The 18,827-nt window shown below is 36.4% G+C and overlaps 2 protein-coding genes across 6 annotated transcripts; one reads left to right on the plus strand and one right to left on the minus strand.

Annotated features, from left to right (window-relative positions):
* The first annotated feature begins 40 nt into the window (after positions 1-40).
* Positions 41-14,092, plus strand: LOC133694964 (cysteine synthase-like). Of its 5 annotated transcripts, XM_062116669.1 has the most exons (15): positions 41-530; positions 617-678; positions 849-937; positions 3,808-4,372; positions 4,669-4,820; positions 10,620-10,672; positions 10,771-10,880; positions 10,986-11,043; positions 11,333-11,596; positions 11,676-11,813; positions 11,902-11,953; positions 12,265-12,344; positions 12,841-12,900; positions 13,249-13,335; positions 13,462-14,092. In XM_062116669.1, exons 6-15 carry the CDS (start codon positions 10,634-10,636, stop codon positions 13,552-13,554), a joined length of 981 nt encoding a protein of 326 aa, XP_061972653.1. In that variant the 5' UTR covers positions 41-530; positions 617-678; positions 849-937; positions 3,808-4,372; positions 4,669-4,820; positions 10,620-10,633; the 3' UTR covers positions 13,555-14,092. The 5 variants fall into 5 exon arrangements, with proteins under 5 accessions (XP_061972653.1, XP_061972654.1, XP_061972652.1 ...); XM_062116670.1 differs by lacking the exon at positions 3,808-4,372 and having other exon boundaries at positions 617-684; XM_062116668.1 differs by lacking the exon at positions 3,808-4,372.
* Positions 14,093-15,969: 1,877 nt separating this feature from the next.
* On the minus strand, positions 15,970-17,013 carry LOC133694872 (late embryogenesis abundant protein D-34-like). The gene is made up of 3 exons (XM_062116566.1): positions 16,699-17,013; positions 16,225-16,479; positions 15,970-16,152 (listed from the first exon to the last, which is right to left on the minus strand). The coding sequence occupies exons 1-3, from the start codon at positions 17,011-17,013 to the stop codon at positions 15,970-15,972; spliced, it is 753 nt and encodes a 250-aa protein (XP_061972550.1).
* Positions 17,014-18,827: the final 1,814 nt, after the last annotated feature.

The following is an 18,827-nucleotide window of genomic DNA, read 5'->3' on the forward strand; positions in this document are numbered from 1 at the left end:
AGTTTTAATTTGGCATCAGCTTAGGTGGTGTCATTGATGAATTTTAGAAGATCTTGCATAGCACATTACATGATCCAGTCTATGTTTGAAAATGGAATCACATTTTTTGACTTGTAACGATTTTGTGATGGCTTCCGTAATGCATCACAAATGAACTTACACGTTCATGTTCATTAATGTATAGTTGGTAAACCTTGTCTGTTGACTCAAAAACCAGAGATTTAGTGCTTGATCTAAACTGAGTTAATGATTAAGTGAAACCTAGTTGACCTAATTAGTTTTTTTATGATTTAGTTGACCCGGTATAAACTCGACCAAATCAACATCAAGAAAAAAAAAACTCATTTTAATAAAAATAATTACTCGAATTAAATCTTGCCCTAGTCATTCACATAAAAAATATATATTAAAACTCATTTTAATAAAAATAATTACTCGAATTAAACTGCAGTTTCTCAGTGTTCTCAGCATTGCAATGGTTGATTCATTGTGGTTGACAATCCTTGATGCTTTGTCCCATATCATTCAAGGTTTGTCAAATTTCTTTTTCAAAAGAGGATATAGTGAGAATGAACTAAAGCCATGCATGTATCTGACTTGATGCTTGATGTGGAAGGTCGCAAGGAGAGGCTATGGTATTGGAAATATATATTGAAGGGTTATCAGGCATTCACTCAGGTACTGGTAGGTTTATTTCGGTTGTTTTATAATGCCTTGTCAGTTCTTACCTCACCAAAGTAAATATTAGTCTTCTATCCTTTTCTTACAGTTACAGTGGGATTTTCAACAATGTATCAATTCCTTTACCTTACAATGGACTTTGATGGTTTCCATGACTTAATTCTCAGGCATGTGGAGCTGTGGAACCTTTGAACTCTTTTCTAGCATCGCTTTGCAAATTCACAATCAATCCTCCAAATGAAGCAGAAAAGAGGAGGTAATTTCACATTTCACTATATGATTTCTTACCTCACAATCACTTTGCAAATTCACGTTTCGAGGCATTAGGTGAACAGAGAGATAGCATAGTCCTTACTCAAAAGAATGTGCAGGTATTTAGTTTGGAATAGGGTTTGTTGCATACTTGTTTTACCTTAAAGGAACACTTGTTACCGCCATTTATTTGCTGATTGGATAAGTTAATTATCCTTGTCATAATTCATTTCTGGGTTATTCTTTAAATTCATTTTTTTTTCTTCCAAAACAAAAATAAAAAAAATAAAATATAGAGTGACGACGTGGAGAAGCAAGCCGAGGAGGATCTCAAACATATGGAAAAATCAAGCTGCCCATTTCTGGGTTATTCTTCAAATTCACTTCTTTTTCTTCCAAAACAAAAATAAAAAAATAAAATATAGACTGACGACGCGGAGAAGCAGGCCGAGGAGGATCTCAAACATATGGGAAAATCAAGCTGCAATTTTGGAGGAAATTCGAGATCTATTTGTATCCCAATTGCCTAAAAATGGAGAAACAATGCAAATTCAAGGTCAAATTAAATGATTATTGGATGAAGTTGCATAAAAATTAAATCTAAGGACATAATTAAATTTTTAATAGGCTACTTTGATTTAATTATGGGCTAAATTGAAGTTTAATTATGTTTAAGAATTAATTTAGATCCAATTGAAGGATTTGATTAAGTGCAAGAACTTAATTATACTTTAAATGGGTCAAATTAATTTTATTAGGGGCTTAATTGGTGAAAAATTAAGTTTGGAAACGCAATTCTGGCTTAATTTAGAAGATTTGAATTTTAGAAGACCAAATTTAATTTTTACTGAGTTAATTGATTGAAATTAAGGGCAAAATTGCAAGAAAAATAAAGTTTTGGGGTCAATTAAGGGTCAAATTGAAACATTTCGCAGCCAATGACCAATTTGTAAAATGCGCTGAATTATAAGGAGTTAATTAACAAACACTAGAGTGAAATTGAAGAAATTAAAAGTTTAATGGTCAATTAGGGGTTAAATTGATGAAACTTGAGACCAAGGACTAAATTGAAAAGGGCGCACAAATACGGGGTTGATGTTGAAGTTTGTCCGGGGCAAAATTGCATAAAATTAAAAGTTTGAAACCAATCAGGGGTGTAATTTTTCTCTAGTGAAGACAAGATTGCCCTCTTCTATCCCCTATAAATAGGGGTGGATTTCATGGCCAAGGCATGAAGAAAATCGGGTCCAAAATCAGGTCCAGTTCTGGCCCTGCGTAAATGGCTAGGCCGGGCCCAACCCAAAAAAAATAAAAGAAAAAAACAGATCTGCTAAACCAAAATTTCCTGAGCTCGACCCAAAAAATAAAAGAAAAAAAGAGATCTACCCAACCCAACTTTCCTGGACTTGGCCTAATTAGCTAGACCGACCTAACCCCCATATTTTATAATAATATAATATTAAAAAAAACCAAAATTTTTTTAAAAAATCCTTTCAAAAATTTGTGATTTTCTTGCATGTTTTTCTTTCAATTTTGTTTAATATTGGGTTGTATTTTTACATTGTAAGATACAAATCCAGTATTAAAATACCCGGTTTTCTATGAAATATTTCTAAAAAATTAAAAAAAATGTCAAAACTTTTAAATTAATTTTCCTTTTCAAAAAAACAAAAAATATTTTGTTTCCATGCATACAGTCAAATCCTAAATAGTTTTCCAAGCATATTTTTAAAAAAAATTGCATTTTTTTTCTCATGTTTCCAAAAAGCAAAAAAAATAGATATCATAACCAATTTATGATTATCCATTAGAATTTGGCCAAAATGTCAAATTATTTATCAATCATTTTTTTATTAGGATCTAGATGTAGATTTTAATATCTGTGGGGGTGTAAAACTACACAATAGAGTATACCCTCAGGTATTTAAGATACAAGGTATAAAATAAATGTGATGCTAAAATTTAGACTTTAGAATGGTTAGGATTAAACCCGATGAGGTAGAGACTTTCTTACGAAGGGAGATTTGCTTTAAACTTTAGAAAAAAACCAACAAATAGAAACTCGATTTAAAAAAACAATCAAACAATAATGCATCTTACCTTAGGTAGGGTGCACTGGGGGTAAGTGTCTTTCTCTTGCACAACCAGTCCATTGTCCAGTCTCTCGTAGATCGTAGGTTCCTAATAATCATAATACTAGGTGGTGCCTTCTAAATCTTAATCATAATTTTATGATTAAACTCAAAACTCTTTTCCTTCCCAACAACAATATCTCCTCATGAGGCATAAAAAGCTCGTCTTCACCCCCGAAGTCGCGCACCTTGTGACAATGCTATTTGATTCTATATATATATATATATATATATATATATATATATATATAGTTTATTTCAATTGCTCATGCAATGTTGGCCTTAAGAACCCTCTTCAATGTTGCTCATCGATTGCACAATGTTCTAGGGCCATCGTGGGTTTTGGTATGTGGGTTACTTTTATTATTTGTTAGAAATAGATGGTGTTCACAACTTATAAGTTTATTTTTTAAAAAGTATAGGTGTTGGAAACTCTAGCAGCTTTAGACTGAACAATTCATTCTCCGCATATCACCACACAGGTAATTCTGGATAAATATGGTTTAGATTTGACAAATGATTGCTTCTTGTTGGTCTTATTTGTATGGAAAGTACATGTTATGGAAAATTAAATAGAAGTTCTCATTAGGGGTGAGCAAATGGTGCATGTTGTGGAAAATTAAATAGAAGTTCTCATTAGGGGTGAGCAAATGGTGGTTGGTTTACATGTTGTGACCAAAAATTTGAAATTATAAAAATAAAATATAATGGAGCAATGATTTTGTTTAAATTAATGCTTTAGTTCCCGAATCATATTCCTCCAACTCTCAAGAAGAAAAGCAATGTCTCTTGAGCTCAACATATGTTGCAAGTGATTCTAGTGGCAGTGCTGCCATGACGGTTCGAAGCAATAACAACAAACCCACTGGGAATTTTAGTGGATTATCGACAAGTACAAGAGGTCTGGGCGGTTAGACGGGTCATATGGGTCACAAGATATCTGATCGCAAGAAAAATCCCCAAAATATTTCAATAGAGGACGCTGATTTAACCAAGACAGGCGTCGTTCTAACTCTGAAAAAGGACGCCCTTGCTGTTCCTATTGTGGAGAAGCAGGCCATTAAGTCCAACTTGTTATAAGGTGCATGGATATTCAACAAGCCACCCAAAAGCAAGGTATGATTCAAGCCCAAGACGTTTCAGCAACAATAATAAGCATGCAGCTAATCATGTGTCCAAAGACTTCTCTAAAAGAGATGGACAACTAGTTGTTGGGATTTCGAAGGCTCAATTAAAACAGCTATTATCACTTTTTAACAACAAAAATGAAGGATCTGGCTCTCAAGCAAATGTTGTAACCAATCAAGGTTTGTCTGAAATCGCTTCTCGTAGTTAGATCATTGATAGTGGGGCTACAAATCATATTTCTTCATCATTTAAATTATTTTTCGACAGATAAAAAATGCTCATTACCTCTTGTACTATTACCTAGCAGAGAAAAGGCTAATATTGTTGCAAAAGGATCATTGCCTCTGAATTCCATCTAGTATTTACATGATGTGCTATGTGTACCTACATTCAAAGTAGATTTGATATTAGTCAGTTGTCTGACGAGAGACCTGAATTGTTCAGTAATGTTTTTTTTTATTGGTGTATTTTGCAGGATCTGGCTTCGGGGAGGATGATTGGTTTTGGTAAACAACATGACAGACTATATTATTTGGTGGCACTAGTGACGAAGAAATTCATGATCAACTATTCCTCACCCACAAACCGATCGGCCTGCAATCTCACCATCTCATCCATCGAGCTATGGTATAATTGCTTACGCCATATATCACCTCCTCATTTAAGTTTCATAGCCAATAAGTTTTTAATTTTTTTCGTTCAGTCTAATAATACTTGCCTTATATGTCTTTTAGCTAAGCAAAGTCGTTTACCTTTTAGTCCTAGTGTAATTTCTTCTATAAAACCTTTTGAGATAATTCATTGCAACATTACGGGTTGTTATTGACCCTTCTCTTTCTGGTGCTTATTACTTTTTTACTATTGTTGATGATTATACATGTTTCACATGGATTTTCTTAATGCGACACAAAGATGAAACACAATCACTTCTAAAACACTGCTTTAGTTATGTTCTCACTCAATTTGAAACTCACATTTTTAAAAGTGACAATGGTGGAGAATTTATCTCCTTTCGTTCTTTCTTTCAAGATAATGGTGTTGTTTTTCAACTTTTTTGTATTACATACCTCAACAAAATGGGGTTATGGAACGCAAATATTGTCACATCTTATAAGAAGCTCGAGCTTTGAGATTTTAAGCTCAACTCCCTACCTAATTTTTTTTAGGGGGGTTGTACTCTTAGTGCTGTACATATCATCAATCGACTCCCTTCTTTGGTTCTTTCTTTCAAAACTCCCTTTGAACTTCTCTACACAAAACCGCTTTCTTTTTCTCATCTTCGTGTCTTTGGTTGTTTAGCCTATACTACTAATATCCCTGCTTCTCACAAATTTGACCACCGTTCCATCCCCTCACTTTTTATCAGTTATCCTATCGGTCAAAAGGCATACAAATTATTTGATTTGTCAACCAAAAAGATTTTCACTAGCCGCGATGTGAGATTCCATAAAAATATTTTTCCTTGTGCATTTGTCAAACCCAACTATGTTCTTTCTCCTCCGAACACAAATTCTGGCCCAATTCCCCTTGTAGCCCACAACACTTTTTTTTTATTTCACTCCACACAATCATCATCCAACCACATTGTTGTCTCCTTCCCTCAATTAACAACCCACGCCTACCCTCTCTCCTCTGTTAGAACCAACATCTCCATATCCTCTAGCCATCCTACGCACATATACGCGTCGACCTAAGACTATTGCTTGATCTAACCCGTTCGATCATTCTAACCAAATGGATTGTTGCGACTCTTCCTGTCTTATTATATCTACAAGTCCATCACCACCATCAATTTCACCCTCTCTGGTGCCCGAATCCTCTTTCAACCATCTTCCCCTCTAGTCTCCACAATCACCTCTCTTCTCATCTGAAACCAATCTCGTACCCATACCTAAACCCTCTTTGTTTCGTCGCTTCAGCTGCCATACTAGTCCGCTGGTAAAACTCAATGATTATGTATGCTCCAATGTTTTCTCCACCCAATCGTCCTCCTTATTGCCAAGTCCAACCAAATGTACATACTATCCACTGGCCAATTATGTTTCATAATATAAGCCTGCATATCTTTCTTTTGTTGCTCAAGTTAGTAATGTCATGGAACCCAACTCTTATTTGGAAGTCGTTGCTCATCCTGAGTGGTAGGAAGCCATATGTTCTGAATTGCAAGCTCTCCAATACAGTGACACTTGGTCTCTTACTCCACTCCCAACAGGCAAGACATCGATTGGCTGTTGATGGATATATAAAATTAAGCACCATCCAGATGGTTCTATCGAGAGGTACAGAGCCCGATTGGTCGCAAAGGGCTTCATTTAGCTCGAAAGTGTTGATTATTAGGATACCTTTTCTCCCACTGCCAAGATTGGCTCAGTTTACTGCTTGCTTGTGTTGGCTGCAACTCATGACTGGTCCCTTCATCAACTGGACATCAACAATGCCTAAATTCACAACGACATATTTGAGGAAATATATGTCTTTGCTGCCAGGGCTTGTGTAACAGTGGGAGGAAACCTTGGAGTGTCGCCTTCATAAGTCATTGTATGGCTTGAAACAAGCATCTCGCCAATGGTTCGCCAAGTTCTCATAAGCTATTCACTCCGTTGGTTATGTACAATCTCAAGTCGATCATTCTCTATTCACTAACAAGGCAAGTCCTTCACTGCAACTAAAAAATTTCTGCATAGTCATTTTCATTTAAAGATCTTGGTGTTTTGAAATATTTTCTTGGCATTGAGGTTTATGCTTCTAAAAATAGGATTTTTATTTCCCAACATAAATATGCGTTAGAAATCATTAAGGATGCATGACTGTTAGACGCTACCCCTATTGATACTCCTATGGAACAAGGCTTGAAATTATCAGACAAGAGCAACTTGCTTAAAGATCTGGGTCGATATAGAAGATTAGTCGGCAGATTAATTTACCTAACTGTTTTGAGACCATATATAACATATGTTGTACATAGGGGTGTTCAAAAAAACCGATTAATCGATTAAACCGAAAAAACCAAGAAAAAATTAACCGAAAAAACCGAACCGATAAAAAAAACCGAATAAACCGATTAAAAAATAAAACAAACCACCCGGTCCGGTCCGGTTCCGGTTTAAAACAACTTAAACCGATTAAACCGGACCAAATCGAACCGGTTTTAAAAAAGGTATAAAAACAACAATTCCTAACCCTAAATCACTTTTCTCATTTTCAGCTGCCACCCCTCCACTCTCCCTTTCCAGCCTTCCCTTCCCTTTCCTTTCCCTTCCCCTTCCTCTTTCCCCCTTCCCCATTCTCAGCCAACCCACGCCCTTCCCCTTCCCCTTCCCCTTCCCCCTTCCCCCTTCCCTTTTTCCCCTTCACCCTTCTTAGCCGCCCCACCCCCTTCCCCTTCCCCTTCCCCTTCCCTTTCCCCCTTCCCCTTTCCCTCTTTTCCCTTCTCAGCCACCCCTTCCCCTTCCCCTTTCCCCAAAAGCAAGTGAACAATGGTTATCCAAGCTCTCCCTGCAGATCTGCAGATCGTAAGACATCCCTTTTGGTTAATTTATCTTGTTTCTCCTTGTATCTTGTTTTCAGGAAACATGGGTTTCCATGGGGTATATTCTGATGGATCTTGTGGGATTCAACCTGGCCTTGTATACTCTTTCCCGGTTACCTGTGAGAAGGGCAAATGGTCCATTGTGCAGGGTATAAAGTCCGGTTATCACTGTTACCATAGAACAGTCCGGTTTGATTATTGTATAGTTTGATTATTAATATACAAATATTTCTTAACATCATCTGAAAGAGGAAGGGGAAGCGAGTGAACAATGGTTATCACTGTTACCATAGAACAATCCGGTTTTTTTTGCTAAAAAACCGACCCGAACCGAACAAAACCGATTCGGTTTGAACCGGTTCTCGGTTCGGTCCGGGTTGTATTAATAAAAAATATTATTTTCCGGTTTGGTTGTATTTTTGGGTTAAAACCGGACCGAACCGGACTGTGAACACCCCTAGTTGTACATGTTTTGAGTAGTTTTATGCACCTACCCCGAAAACTTCATATGGAAGCAACTCTTTGGGTTGTCCAATATCTAAAAGGTGCACCTGGCCAAGGTCTATTCTTCTCTTCGAATAATGATTTCAAGTTGAGAGCTTACTGTGACTTGGATTGGCCAGGTTGTCCACTCATTAGGAAATCTACTACAAGTTATTGTGTCTTTCTTGGACCTTCATTCATATTTTAGAGATTGAAACAATAGAAAACAGTTTCAATCTCTTCCACAGAGGCCGAATATCATGTAATTATAGAAGCCTGCTGTGAGTTGACATGGCTCCAATATCTATTAAGGAACTTGGGACTTTCACATTATGAATTTGCCTTGCTATATTGCGACAACAACGTTGTCTTATACATTGTAACCAACCTAGTTTTTCATTTTTCATGTGAGAATTAGGCATTAGAGACAAGGTCCAAGATGGTTCCGTGACTTCAGGATGTGTAAATTGTGCACATCAATTAGCATATGTCTTGAAGAACCCTTAGGGAAAGAAATCTTTATTCCTATGATTCATAAGTTATAGGCAGGGTGAGCAAAAAAACTGAAAAACCGATTAAATCGAGAAAATTGGAAAAAAAATAGCTGAAAAAACCGAACCGTGAAAATAACCGATTAAAATTTTGAAAAAACCGACCAGTTCGGTTTGGTTTTGGTTTTATAAGCATGAAATTGAAAAAACCGAACTGAACCGAACCTCAACTGAAAAAACTGGAAAAAACCGAGTCAAACCGGTTTTTATTTAAAAAAACCGAATCGAACTGAAACTGGTTGGTTTGAACTGGTTTCGGTTGATTTTTAATTCAATTTGGTTATCTTTTTTTTATATAAAAACCGGACCGAACAAAAAATGATCACCTCTAGTTAGAGGTGCAGGATATTCACTCTAGGGGGAGAGTTATGAAATTCACATCTTCCATATTAGGAATAGAATAGATAATCTGTATATATATGTAGGAAGACAACTGATTCTTGACTTGTAAGGATGTTTAGAAGTCTCTTTGTATAAATACATGATGTGAGCAATAATATATTCATTCCAGCAAATTCAATCTCTCTTTCATCTTTTCAAAGCGGCCATGCAGCAGTCATATTAACAATGGAGATGGAAAATATCGTGCCTCCCTAAATATCTCAATTTACCTAATTGAAAACCAGCATAAGGACTAGAGAGGAGGGCCTGACTGCTACTTGTCTCCCTAAATATCTCAAGGTTCATGATAGAGACATAAGATATTACAAAGAAAAAATGAATATATTCATAATCAACATCTGCAAAAAACTAAAAAATATATATACATATAAGCATCCCAGTACGCTGCTTCGAATCAAGAAAACACGGGAACTGTTCAAAAGAAAAGGACAATCTCTTGTATGTGGATGTGTGTGTGTGTATGTATCTATGCATGACAGAGTTTCTGAATGTAGATGTATCTATTTATCATCCCAAGGCACACAGCCAGCTCCATTTCACATGTTGCTGATTATATCTTGGCCTTCTGGAGATAAAGATTCTACGGTGCTAAGACCACTATTTTCGAGAAAAAATCTAACATTCTTTGTTTTTTTTAATAAAATTTTTTTAATATATTAATATAAAAATAAAATTTTAAAAATAAAAAAATATTATTCTATCCTTGTAAATAGACACATAACATGCTTAGACCCCCTGTGGTTGTCAGTATATGTGGTGTTGTTGTCAATTACTGGAATAGGAAAGTTTGACGTTTCTCTGCTGCTGATAATGGTGCTTGACACAAAGGGGGTTTGACAAGATTGGATCAAAACCTGCAATTTTTATGGTTTCTGTATTTGACATTTCAAAGTTATTTCACTGTTTCGTCCTCCTTTTTTGCACTCACAAGCATATCATATGACTTTTGAGGGACCTTTGGGTAGGTTTTTCTTCAACTCTGCATCCCTTTCAAGCTTACTAGATTTCTAAAATCCCTTAGGCTTGGAGATATCTTTCCCTTGTGATATTGACTAAAAGCTTTTGGTGATTATAAGTATCTATCTAATAATTGGAGTAATTTTCAGTATTGTGTGCTTCCTTTCTATTAATCTTTTTGTGAAGTCTTATACTGTCAGGAGCTATATCCATTTAGTGATTAGTTTTATATATGATAGCGAAATTGCCTGCTTAATTTTCTAGTTTACCACCTTATTAAAATGTTTTGTTGTTTGCTTAACTGTGTTTTTAGGTCCTAAATTCCAGCTTTTTTACTGCCATGTAAAACTACTTAATAACATGTACTTACAAGCCTGCAGTCTGCCTTTATAGAACTGATTGAAGAGATCATTTTGATGAGAGGAATGTTTGTGACTGTTAAGTTTTGAATTTTTTTTCTTGCACAGTTTCTTCAATCTCACATTTTTTTTAATCTGTTTCCAGGTTGTGTAGGAAAAATGGAGGACAATTGTGCAATTAAGAAAGATGTCACTGAGGTCATTTTTCTTCATGATTACTTTACATTCTAGTTTGGGATGATTGTTGTTGTTGTTGTTAGTTTGTTTCCTTTCTGATTTCTGAAGTGTTTCTGCAGTTAATAGGAAATACGCCGATGGTATATCTCAACAATGTTGTGGATGGCTGCGTAGCCCGAATCGCTGCCAAGCTAGAAATGATGGAACCTCTTTCCAGTGTTAAAGACAGGCATGCGACTTGTTCCCTTAAGTTTCTATTTACTGGTTTTATTTTTTTATTCTGATATCTTGTATTGGACCCGGCTCGTTTCATTAATCATTTTGTGACATGTAGGATTGGACATAGCATGATCAAAGATGCAGAAGATAAGGGCCTTATTACGCCAGGCAAGGTTAGTTGTAGAGTCCTCCATAGCTAATTAGCTATAGATGTTTTGTAAGAATTGTGATATACTATTAGAGTCCATTTCAAGTCCATGATGCCAGGTAACCTCACATCAGACCTATCTAGATTTCTGAAATATTGAGAATGGATGTTTGTGGAATTTTACTCCTTTTTAAGTGATGCGTACTTATGCGTGAATAGTTTGGATAGGTGATCGCGATCGCTATATTTTGAATTTTGAAACGTATAATTTTCCTTAACCCTTTTCTGGCCATGTACCATCAAATTCTTTGCAGACTGTGCTCATTGAGCCTACCGGTGGTAACACTGGCATTGGAGTAGCATTTATTGCTGCAGTGAAGGGGTACAAGGCTATCCTCGCAATGCCAGCGACAATGAGTCTTGAGAGAAGAATTGTGCTGAGAGCTTTAGGAGCCGAGGTGTACCTCACAGATCCAGCCAAGGGCTTTCAAGGGGTTCTTGACAAGGCTGTTGAGATATTAAATAATACTCCCGATGGCTATATGCTTCGGCAATTTGAAAATCCTGCCAATCCACAGGTATTCTATGCGACAACATCTTGTGGTAGGAAATGGATACTGGAATGCTGCATCTCTAAGTTTGTTATCTTTTAAGCAGATCCATTATGAAACCACAGGCCCAGAAATATGGAAGGACTCGAGAGGGAAAGTCGATGCATTTGTTGCTGGTATAGGGACCGGTGGTACAGTAACTGGAGCTGGGAAGTTCCTTAAAGAAAAAAATCCAGAGATTAAGGTAGTCTTCTGTTTGGTTTGTGAGAGATAGAACAAGACAGCATGGTGACTGGCTATGTTAATGATACTTTTCACTTGTTTATGTCTAGGTGTACGGTGTAGAACCAACAGAAAGTCCAGTCTTGCATGGAGGAAAACCCGGTGGGAACTCTCTATGCCATTCTCTATTTTATAGCTATTTAAAACTGCTCAAGGAAACTTGTAATTCAGATTTTCACAAATTTACTGTTTCTGTATTTAGAAGAAGAGGAAGCATAGATTGATTACCAAACTAGATGTTCACTGTTGATTAACTGACCAAGACCACTATGTAGTGATAAATTTGCATATTGTTAGTCATCTAGTTGATCATGGAGATGTGCTGCTGATCTGATTGCATTTTAACTTTTAACTAAGATGGTAAAATCCACAAATGTTGACCTTAATTACTGACGTATTTTCACTTGTGAAAGGTTCACATCATATCCAAGGAATCGGTGCTGGTATTGTCCCTCCTGTATTGGATGTTGACTTACTTGATGAAGTTGTTCAAGTAAGTATAAAATCCCTTCTTATTACACTTTCACTGAATTGAACATACATAATCATCTGCTTGAGCTGCAGTCCTGTTATATCCTTTTTCAATGTTCAAGAATCAGTTCACCCAGGGAACTATCCAAGATCCCATTCTAGGTTTGACCTTGGCAGGACCCTTTCTATGGAGCACAATTTTTTTCTTTGGCCTTGCATCCATGTCTTTACCAGGTTCATGATCGCAACCCAGAGTGGCTACGCCACCCCCACAACTTTAATATTGGATTAGTTTCTTGGTCATTTAGACATCACAGTTTGATGCTTATTTGACTGTAATTCTTGTGCATTTGAGGACCTAAGGCCTAGTCTAAAAGGGAGTTTTTTTCTTTGGGGAACTCTTTTTTCTGGTTTTAGTTTTCTTGTTCTGATATTACAGAAGAGGAGAAACTCTCTTAAAACAAAAACGATATGAACATATTACTTTCTTTAACTTCAGCGTTGCTTGGACTCTTTAGGTGTCAAGTGAGGAAGCCATTGAAACTGCTAAACTGCTTGCCTTGAATGAAGGTTTGCTGGTAAGTTGACAAGTACTATCTCATTTGTGTTGTTGTTTTGTATAAAGACAAGGGGCAAAGGACTCTCAATCATTCTCTGCAATTTCTCAGTGATTTATTGGCTCACACTAACAATGCAGAGTAGAGTACATAGCTTATATAGTTTTGATAAGAAAATTCTAGTCGAGACAGTGCACTGTATCAAGTATTCTTGCTAGCATTCATTGAACAAGTTTAATACTTATCATTGATGGTCTTCAAAAATGACAGTCCCTTTTCTATTATCACAAGAGACTTTGCATTCGGTCCACCTTGCTTTCACCTTATGATACAGATTATGAAATTGTTTTTATCTCTTTTCCCACACAGGTAGGGATTTCATCTGGTGCTGCAGCAGCCGCGGCAATAAAGGTGGCAAAGAGGCCAGAAAATGCTGGGAAACTCATCGTCGTCAGTGTGATTTTCTTCTTTAAATTTGGCACTTGAACTGCCTTGTAATTTAGTATCACACACACACACACACACACACACACACCAAATCCAATTCCATTTACTTAGTCATGCATTTTGCTTTTCATGCAGGTGATCTTCCCCAGCGCTGGCGAGCGCTATTTGTCTTCTGTGCTGTTTGATTCCGTTAGGGAAGAGGCAGAAAAGATGACATACGATACTTGAGATGCTACACAAATTTTGGAGAACACTAATAAATAAAGACAAATGTTGTTAACAACGTGAGATACATGCTGTTGCTTCTAGATCTACGTCTAATCAAGGCCTAAGATTGAAGGATTTAAATGCCAGAGACCAAGATTGAGCACGTTGTCAATTCAATGGGTTTTCCCCTCGAATTCTTGACTTTGAGTTCGATTAGGGAAGCTTTTGGGATTTTTTTGTTGCTTTACCTCTGTCTTTGGTCTTTTTTTTCTCTTCCATTTAACACCTGAGGAAGTAAAAACCATTTCCTTTTACTATTTCGTCCTACAATCTCAAATGCACAATCTTTGTGTTTTTGTGTAGGTTGCTCTGGTTTCTTCTTCAGGAATGTGTTGCTGTTTGGTATGCCCATGCGTTATATTAAATATTGTTGTTGCATCGCCTATTTATTTATTTATTTATTGACCTTTATTATTGGAAAAAATTTATAGAACTATATGTATTAATAAGTGGAAGACAGTGTAGATCAAGACATTTAATTTTATTGGGATATTTATCTGGTTGTGTTTGTTATATTTATTTATTAAAACAAATTTTTTTATTCAATCAAGCAATAATAGAAATAAATACACATATTAAATTGATTGAATATAAAATAAAAGGAAAAACAATACTATATAAGGCTATATATTAGAAATATTATTTGAAAATAAATATTTTTATTTTTAAAATAGAGTTTATTTATGCAAAAAATAAAAAAAAAACATATAGAAGAATCGAAAAACCTCTTCAAAAATTAAATGTGTACAAAATAACAAAAAAAAATAGTCATTTAAAAGAGACTTTCTAAATAAGATAAAAAAAAAAAGAGAAGAGGTATTAATCTAAATAAAAAAAATAATTAAAAAAAAAGCTAGGTGTTGTTGGGCTTGGTCTATTTTGTTATGGCCTACGTGCCTATTTTGCATATGATGTTCATCATGTTTTTTTTTTTAATTGTTTGTATTACTCATTTTCTAGCAACCAGAGGAGCTGAAAAATAGGCCTATGGTTTTTTCGATCCTATAATTGAATTTTTAAATTATTGTTTACCCAAAACACTTATAAAACATAATAAGTAACTTTATAAACTCATTCTTGGAGTAAAAAAAACCCATAAAACTGTTCTAAACCTGAAATCAACTTAAAATAAAAAATCTTACCAAGATCATATTTGTTTTTTTTTGGAAATTTTAAGGTAAAAAAACTCTTAATGTAAACTTTGCTCATTAAGAAAAACAATTTAACACCAATTTCAACTGTTTTATGGTTGTAATTGGAGCTAACATAAATTCTTTCTCTTTAGCATTGAATTTCGATGATTTTCTCTTATCTCTCTAACAAGGGCCAAGAAATAAAAAAAACAAAAGTTTTGAACCAACATTAATTTTTTCCTTTAATTTTAGAAAGCAAAGGGAACCAACATCTATAATTTATAAATTACAGAGATTAAAATAAATATTTTTCCCTAACGTTTTCCAATATAGCCTGATAAAAAGTTTGTTTCATTCAGGATTTTGATTTACCAGTTATGTGTTTTCAGTTATGATGAAGCCAGTGACTGGAACATGACAAGATCTGAAGTCAGCAAAATCTCAATCGTGGTACTTTTGGCCAGATGTGTATGCATCTTTTAAAGATTTTTGATTGATGAGAATGACCTAGGCATGTAGCTTCAGTTCTGTCTCTGCAAATTTTCAGCACCTTATTTGTTTTCTCCACTTCTTTATGCTTGTTGCACTATGCATTTGTTCCTGCAGGTGAACGTCCGCTGCCAACAAGAAGCCTTGAAGAAACAACCTACGTCCTTCAAGAACTGGATCGTCTGACAATCCACTCGGAAACAGCATCTGTGCTCCCTTGAAATAAATTCTTTCATCCTCTTAAATTAATGTTGCCTATCAAGATTAATTTTACGAGACTTGAAATTTATTTTGGCATTAGCGATGCTAATCACAATTGAAAATCATGACCTAATTTACACGAGGATCTGCACTCTTCGAGGGGTGCTAAATCCTCGTCTGCAAAAGAATTAAGAGAGTTCCAAGATTCAAGAGATCAATGTGACACCATTTTGCTATGGCATTTAGTCTCTTTCGCCACTGATCATTTTAAGACAGAACGCTGATCATTCAGTAATGCTGCTCATATCGTTTTGATGATGATTTAGTGCTCCTCAATTCATATAATGTCTCGAAAAGACAGAAGGACATGGGAGATAACGAGAACAGAGAGAGGGAGAACTTATTAATCCGTTCCTTTCTTTATCCCAGACGCAATCATGCAGAACCATGCAGTGCAGAAGGTAACAAAACTTGACTATCAAGTAATTTATTTCATAGCCTATCAGAAATAACAGGCACGCATGATTATACCAAAAAATAAATCTCTAGCTACTTAAGATTCTTTCTTATTTTTAGTGTTATTCTGCTGGTTGAGCCTTGCAGCAGCAGCCACAGAAGCAGCCACACCAGCAGGGTGTGTAGTCAAGAATGGATCGTTCCTCATTTCTGCTCCTGTCACCCCTTCAGCATCTTTTCTCGTCGCCGGCTTATCTGCTGGTAACTTTGAAGTTGCATCCTGCAACAAATTTTATGTTATTGGGGCTCCCTTAATCACACTAAGCTAATTGTCATTTGTTTTTGCACTTACTGCAAGAACATCTGACAGTTTTGTCTTGTCCTCGTCCTTCGTCATTCTTGCATTGATGGTTGCTGCTGACTGGGCCGCGGCTGCAACTCCACCAGGAGTAATGGTTGTCAGGCCAGTGGCTCTTACTTCAGCTGCTTGAATTGCTGCTGCATCACTCCATTCAACAGGCTTCTGCCCACATGATAGGGCAGTGGCTTCAAGTGCTTCACCAATTGTGATCCCAGCATCAACCTGTTGGAATAAGGGTGGTGGTGACTGCACTAATGGAGCCCTTTGATCAAAGTCCCTAACAATCTGTTAATTATATATATATAAAAAATAATATTAATAAATCACTGATAATTAATATATCAGCACTGACTGAATTTCATTCTTGAAATTATAGAAACTATGGGCAAAATGAAATCAAAATTACGAAATATCCTCTGTGTTTTATACAAATACAAGGAAGATAAAAAAGAGAAAGCAACCAACCTGACCACCAATTGCTTCTGTTATTATACGCCTCCCAGGCATCTCAGTCTCAGTGACACTCACTCCCTGATAATTAGCAACATCATTGACATCACTGTGACCAACAAACCCAGCTCTCTCATTTCTCATAGCAGCAGATTGCATCATTGAGGCAGCACAACCTCTCTGAATCTGCCCCATCAATGCATTCTCTGCTGTCTGCATCATTGCAGCATCTCTTGGAGCCACTGGCTTCTTAGCAAGCTCACCTTCCACAGAAAACACATCTCCATACTTGATGGGTTCTTGAGGCCTTTGTTGCTGTCGTTGGCTCATTTTCTATATGATTGATTGGTACTTCGTGTTGAAGGTTTGTAATAATTAAGGTTTCTTCCTTTCCTTGTTTCTTGTTCATTCAGGCAATTGTAATGAAGGGCCATGCTATACGTTCTTGAGAGCAAGCAAGATTTGGACACGTTTTAGTTAATTATGAAGTGAAACGTGGAGAGATTTGGAGAGACATCTTCATGTTACAGAAACACTTGGCTGATCTTGAGATGATTTGCTAAATCCCATGTGCTTGTTCTGGACAGAAATTCATGGAGGTGACAAGAGACACATGGCATTTACGTGCAAAGATGATGACTCGGTCCAGTAGATCATCGGGAAATATTCTAGGCTACCATGGTGGTGCTTGGTTAAACAATTAGATCATCGGGAAATAATAACTGTATTTTTGAAGTGTAATTTGATGATAAATGGTAAAGTACTAGAAATCCGAGTAGTTTAGCGACAGAGTTTCGGATTGTATAATTGATTAATTAATAGAATTTCATCTATTCTTTTGATTGATAACTTATACTTGAGGGCCTAGCTGCTGTGGTCAACCGTGTGACTTGTTCCGCCCCCGTCCCGGGTTCGACCCTCTATGTGCACGCCTGTCACCCCCGCGGTGCCTAACCTGCCCCTGGGCTTGCAGGATGTCCAGTGGGCCGTGGGGAATAGTCGTGGTGCGCGCAAGCTGGCCCGGACACCCCACGTAAATCAAAAAAAAAAAAAAAAAAAAAATAACTTATACTTAATACATAATAGATTAAGGTGTCTTGTATCTAATATTTATAAAAAACTCTTTTAATAAAGGTAAGGATTTTCTGATACTTAAATAATTATTTTTTTAAAGAAAAAAATACAATAATATTCTAGAGAGAAGCTCTAAATATATATATACAGTAAAAAATAAAAATTATAAACTTTTGTTCTAAATATCTTATGCCATAAGTCTTGTCTTTTATGGAGAAAGTGACTGGTATATAATTTTATCTTTGTGATATTTTAAGTTGTATTATAAATTGTAATCCACTCATTTTATCCATAAAAAAGATAGAGACATGGCGGGTTATGAAAAACTTTAATATACCTAGTGGTTATGACGGAGTGCGGGCTTGTTTGTTTAATTAAGTCTAATTATTGAGAAATAGATTCTCTAAGATTTTATGTAAAAATCTATAGAATTGATGATGATAAATTCATGTATTATGTTTGAATTCGTGGGTGTAGCGAATTCGGTCATGCTCGAGCTGTGACGAAAAAAATTCTTGAGCTCGACACTTTCAGGAAACACTCGTCAGGCCTACCTCATTGGCTTGGCAGTGTATCAGGCCAAGCTACTAGGCTTGGTAACACCTGTCAGACCTAAGAGTTGGGTCTGGCAGGTGCTAGACCTAAATGTCGTCTGCGCCTAAAGCCATCTATCAAACCCAAGCGCTAGGTTTGACACCATCTACCAGATCCAAACATAGGACTAGTGCGGTCAAACCCAAAAGTGATTGGGTCTTGTTAGTGCCAGACATAGCAACCTTTAGGTCTGGTAGTGGTCAGACTCACCGCGCTAGAGGCTTGACACGCTACCAAGCTTAATCATGGTTGGGTCTGACTAGTGCGAAACCCAACACGCTCGGGGCTTGGTATATTGCAAAGCCCAATCATGATTGGCTCATGTTAGACCCAACATGTTTAGGCTTGGCATACTATCGCGTTCAACCGTAGTTGAGTCTAGCACCAACTAGACCCAATTAGCTTTTAAGTTTGGCTTTGGCCGAATGCAGCGCGCCTCCATTGGAGCGTATTAGTGTCGACGCATATCATCTCAA

This window comes from Populus nigra, chromosome 5 (genome assembly GCF_951802175.1).
Source record: "Populus nigra chromosome 5, ddPopNigr1.1, whole genome shotgun sequence".
Lineage (NCBI taxonomy): Eukaryota > Viridiplantae > Streptophyta > Magnoliopsida > Malpighiales > Salicaceae > Populus > Populus nigra.

Bases quoted from the DNA above. Each gene is read 5' to 3' on its own strand.
- LOC133694964 (XM_062116666.1), top strand. From the start codon at position 10,098: ATGACTTTTGAGGGACCTTTGG. The intron at 11,044-11,332 runs GTTAGTTGTAGA...AATTCTTTGCAG, and splicing joins GCCTTATTACGCCAGGCAAG to ACTGTGCTCATTGAGCCTAC. The intron at 12,901-13,248 runs GTAAGTTGACAA...TTTCCCACACAG, and splicing joins CCTTGAATGAAGGTTTGCTG to GTAGGGATTTCATCTGGTGC.
- LOC133694872 (XM_062116566.1), bottom strand. From the start codon at position 17,013: ATGAGCCAACGACAGCAACAAAGGCCTCAAGAACCCATCAAGTATGGA. The intron at 16,480-16,698 runs GTTGGTTGCTTT...CCATTAGTGCAG, and splicing joins CAGAAGCAATTGGTGGTCAG to TCACCACCACCCTTATTCCA. The intron at 16,153-16,224 runs GTAAGTGCAAAA...AATTTGTTGCAG, and splicing joins AACTGTCAGATGTTCTTGCA to GATGCAACTTCAAAGTTACC.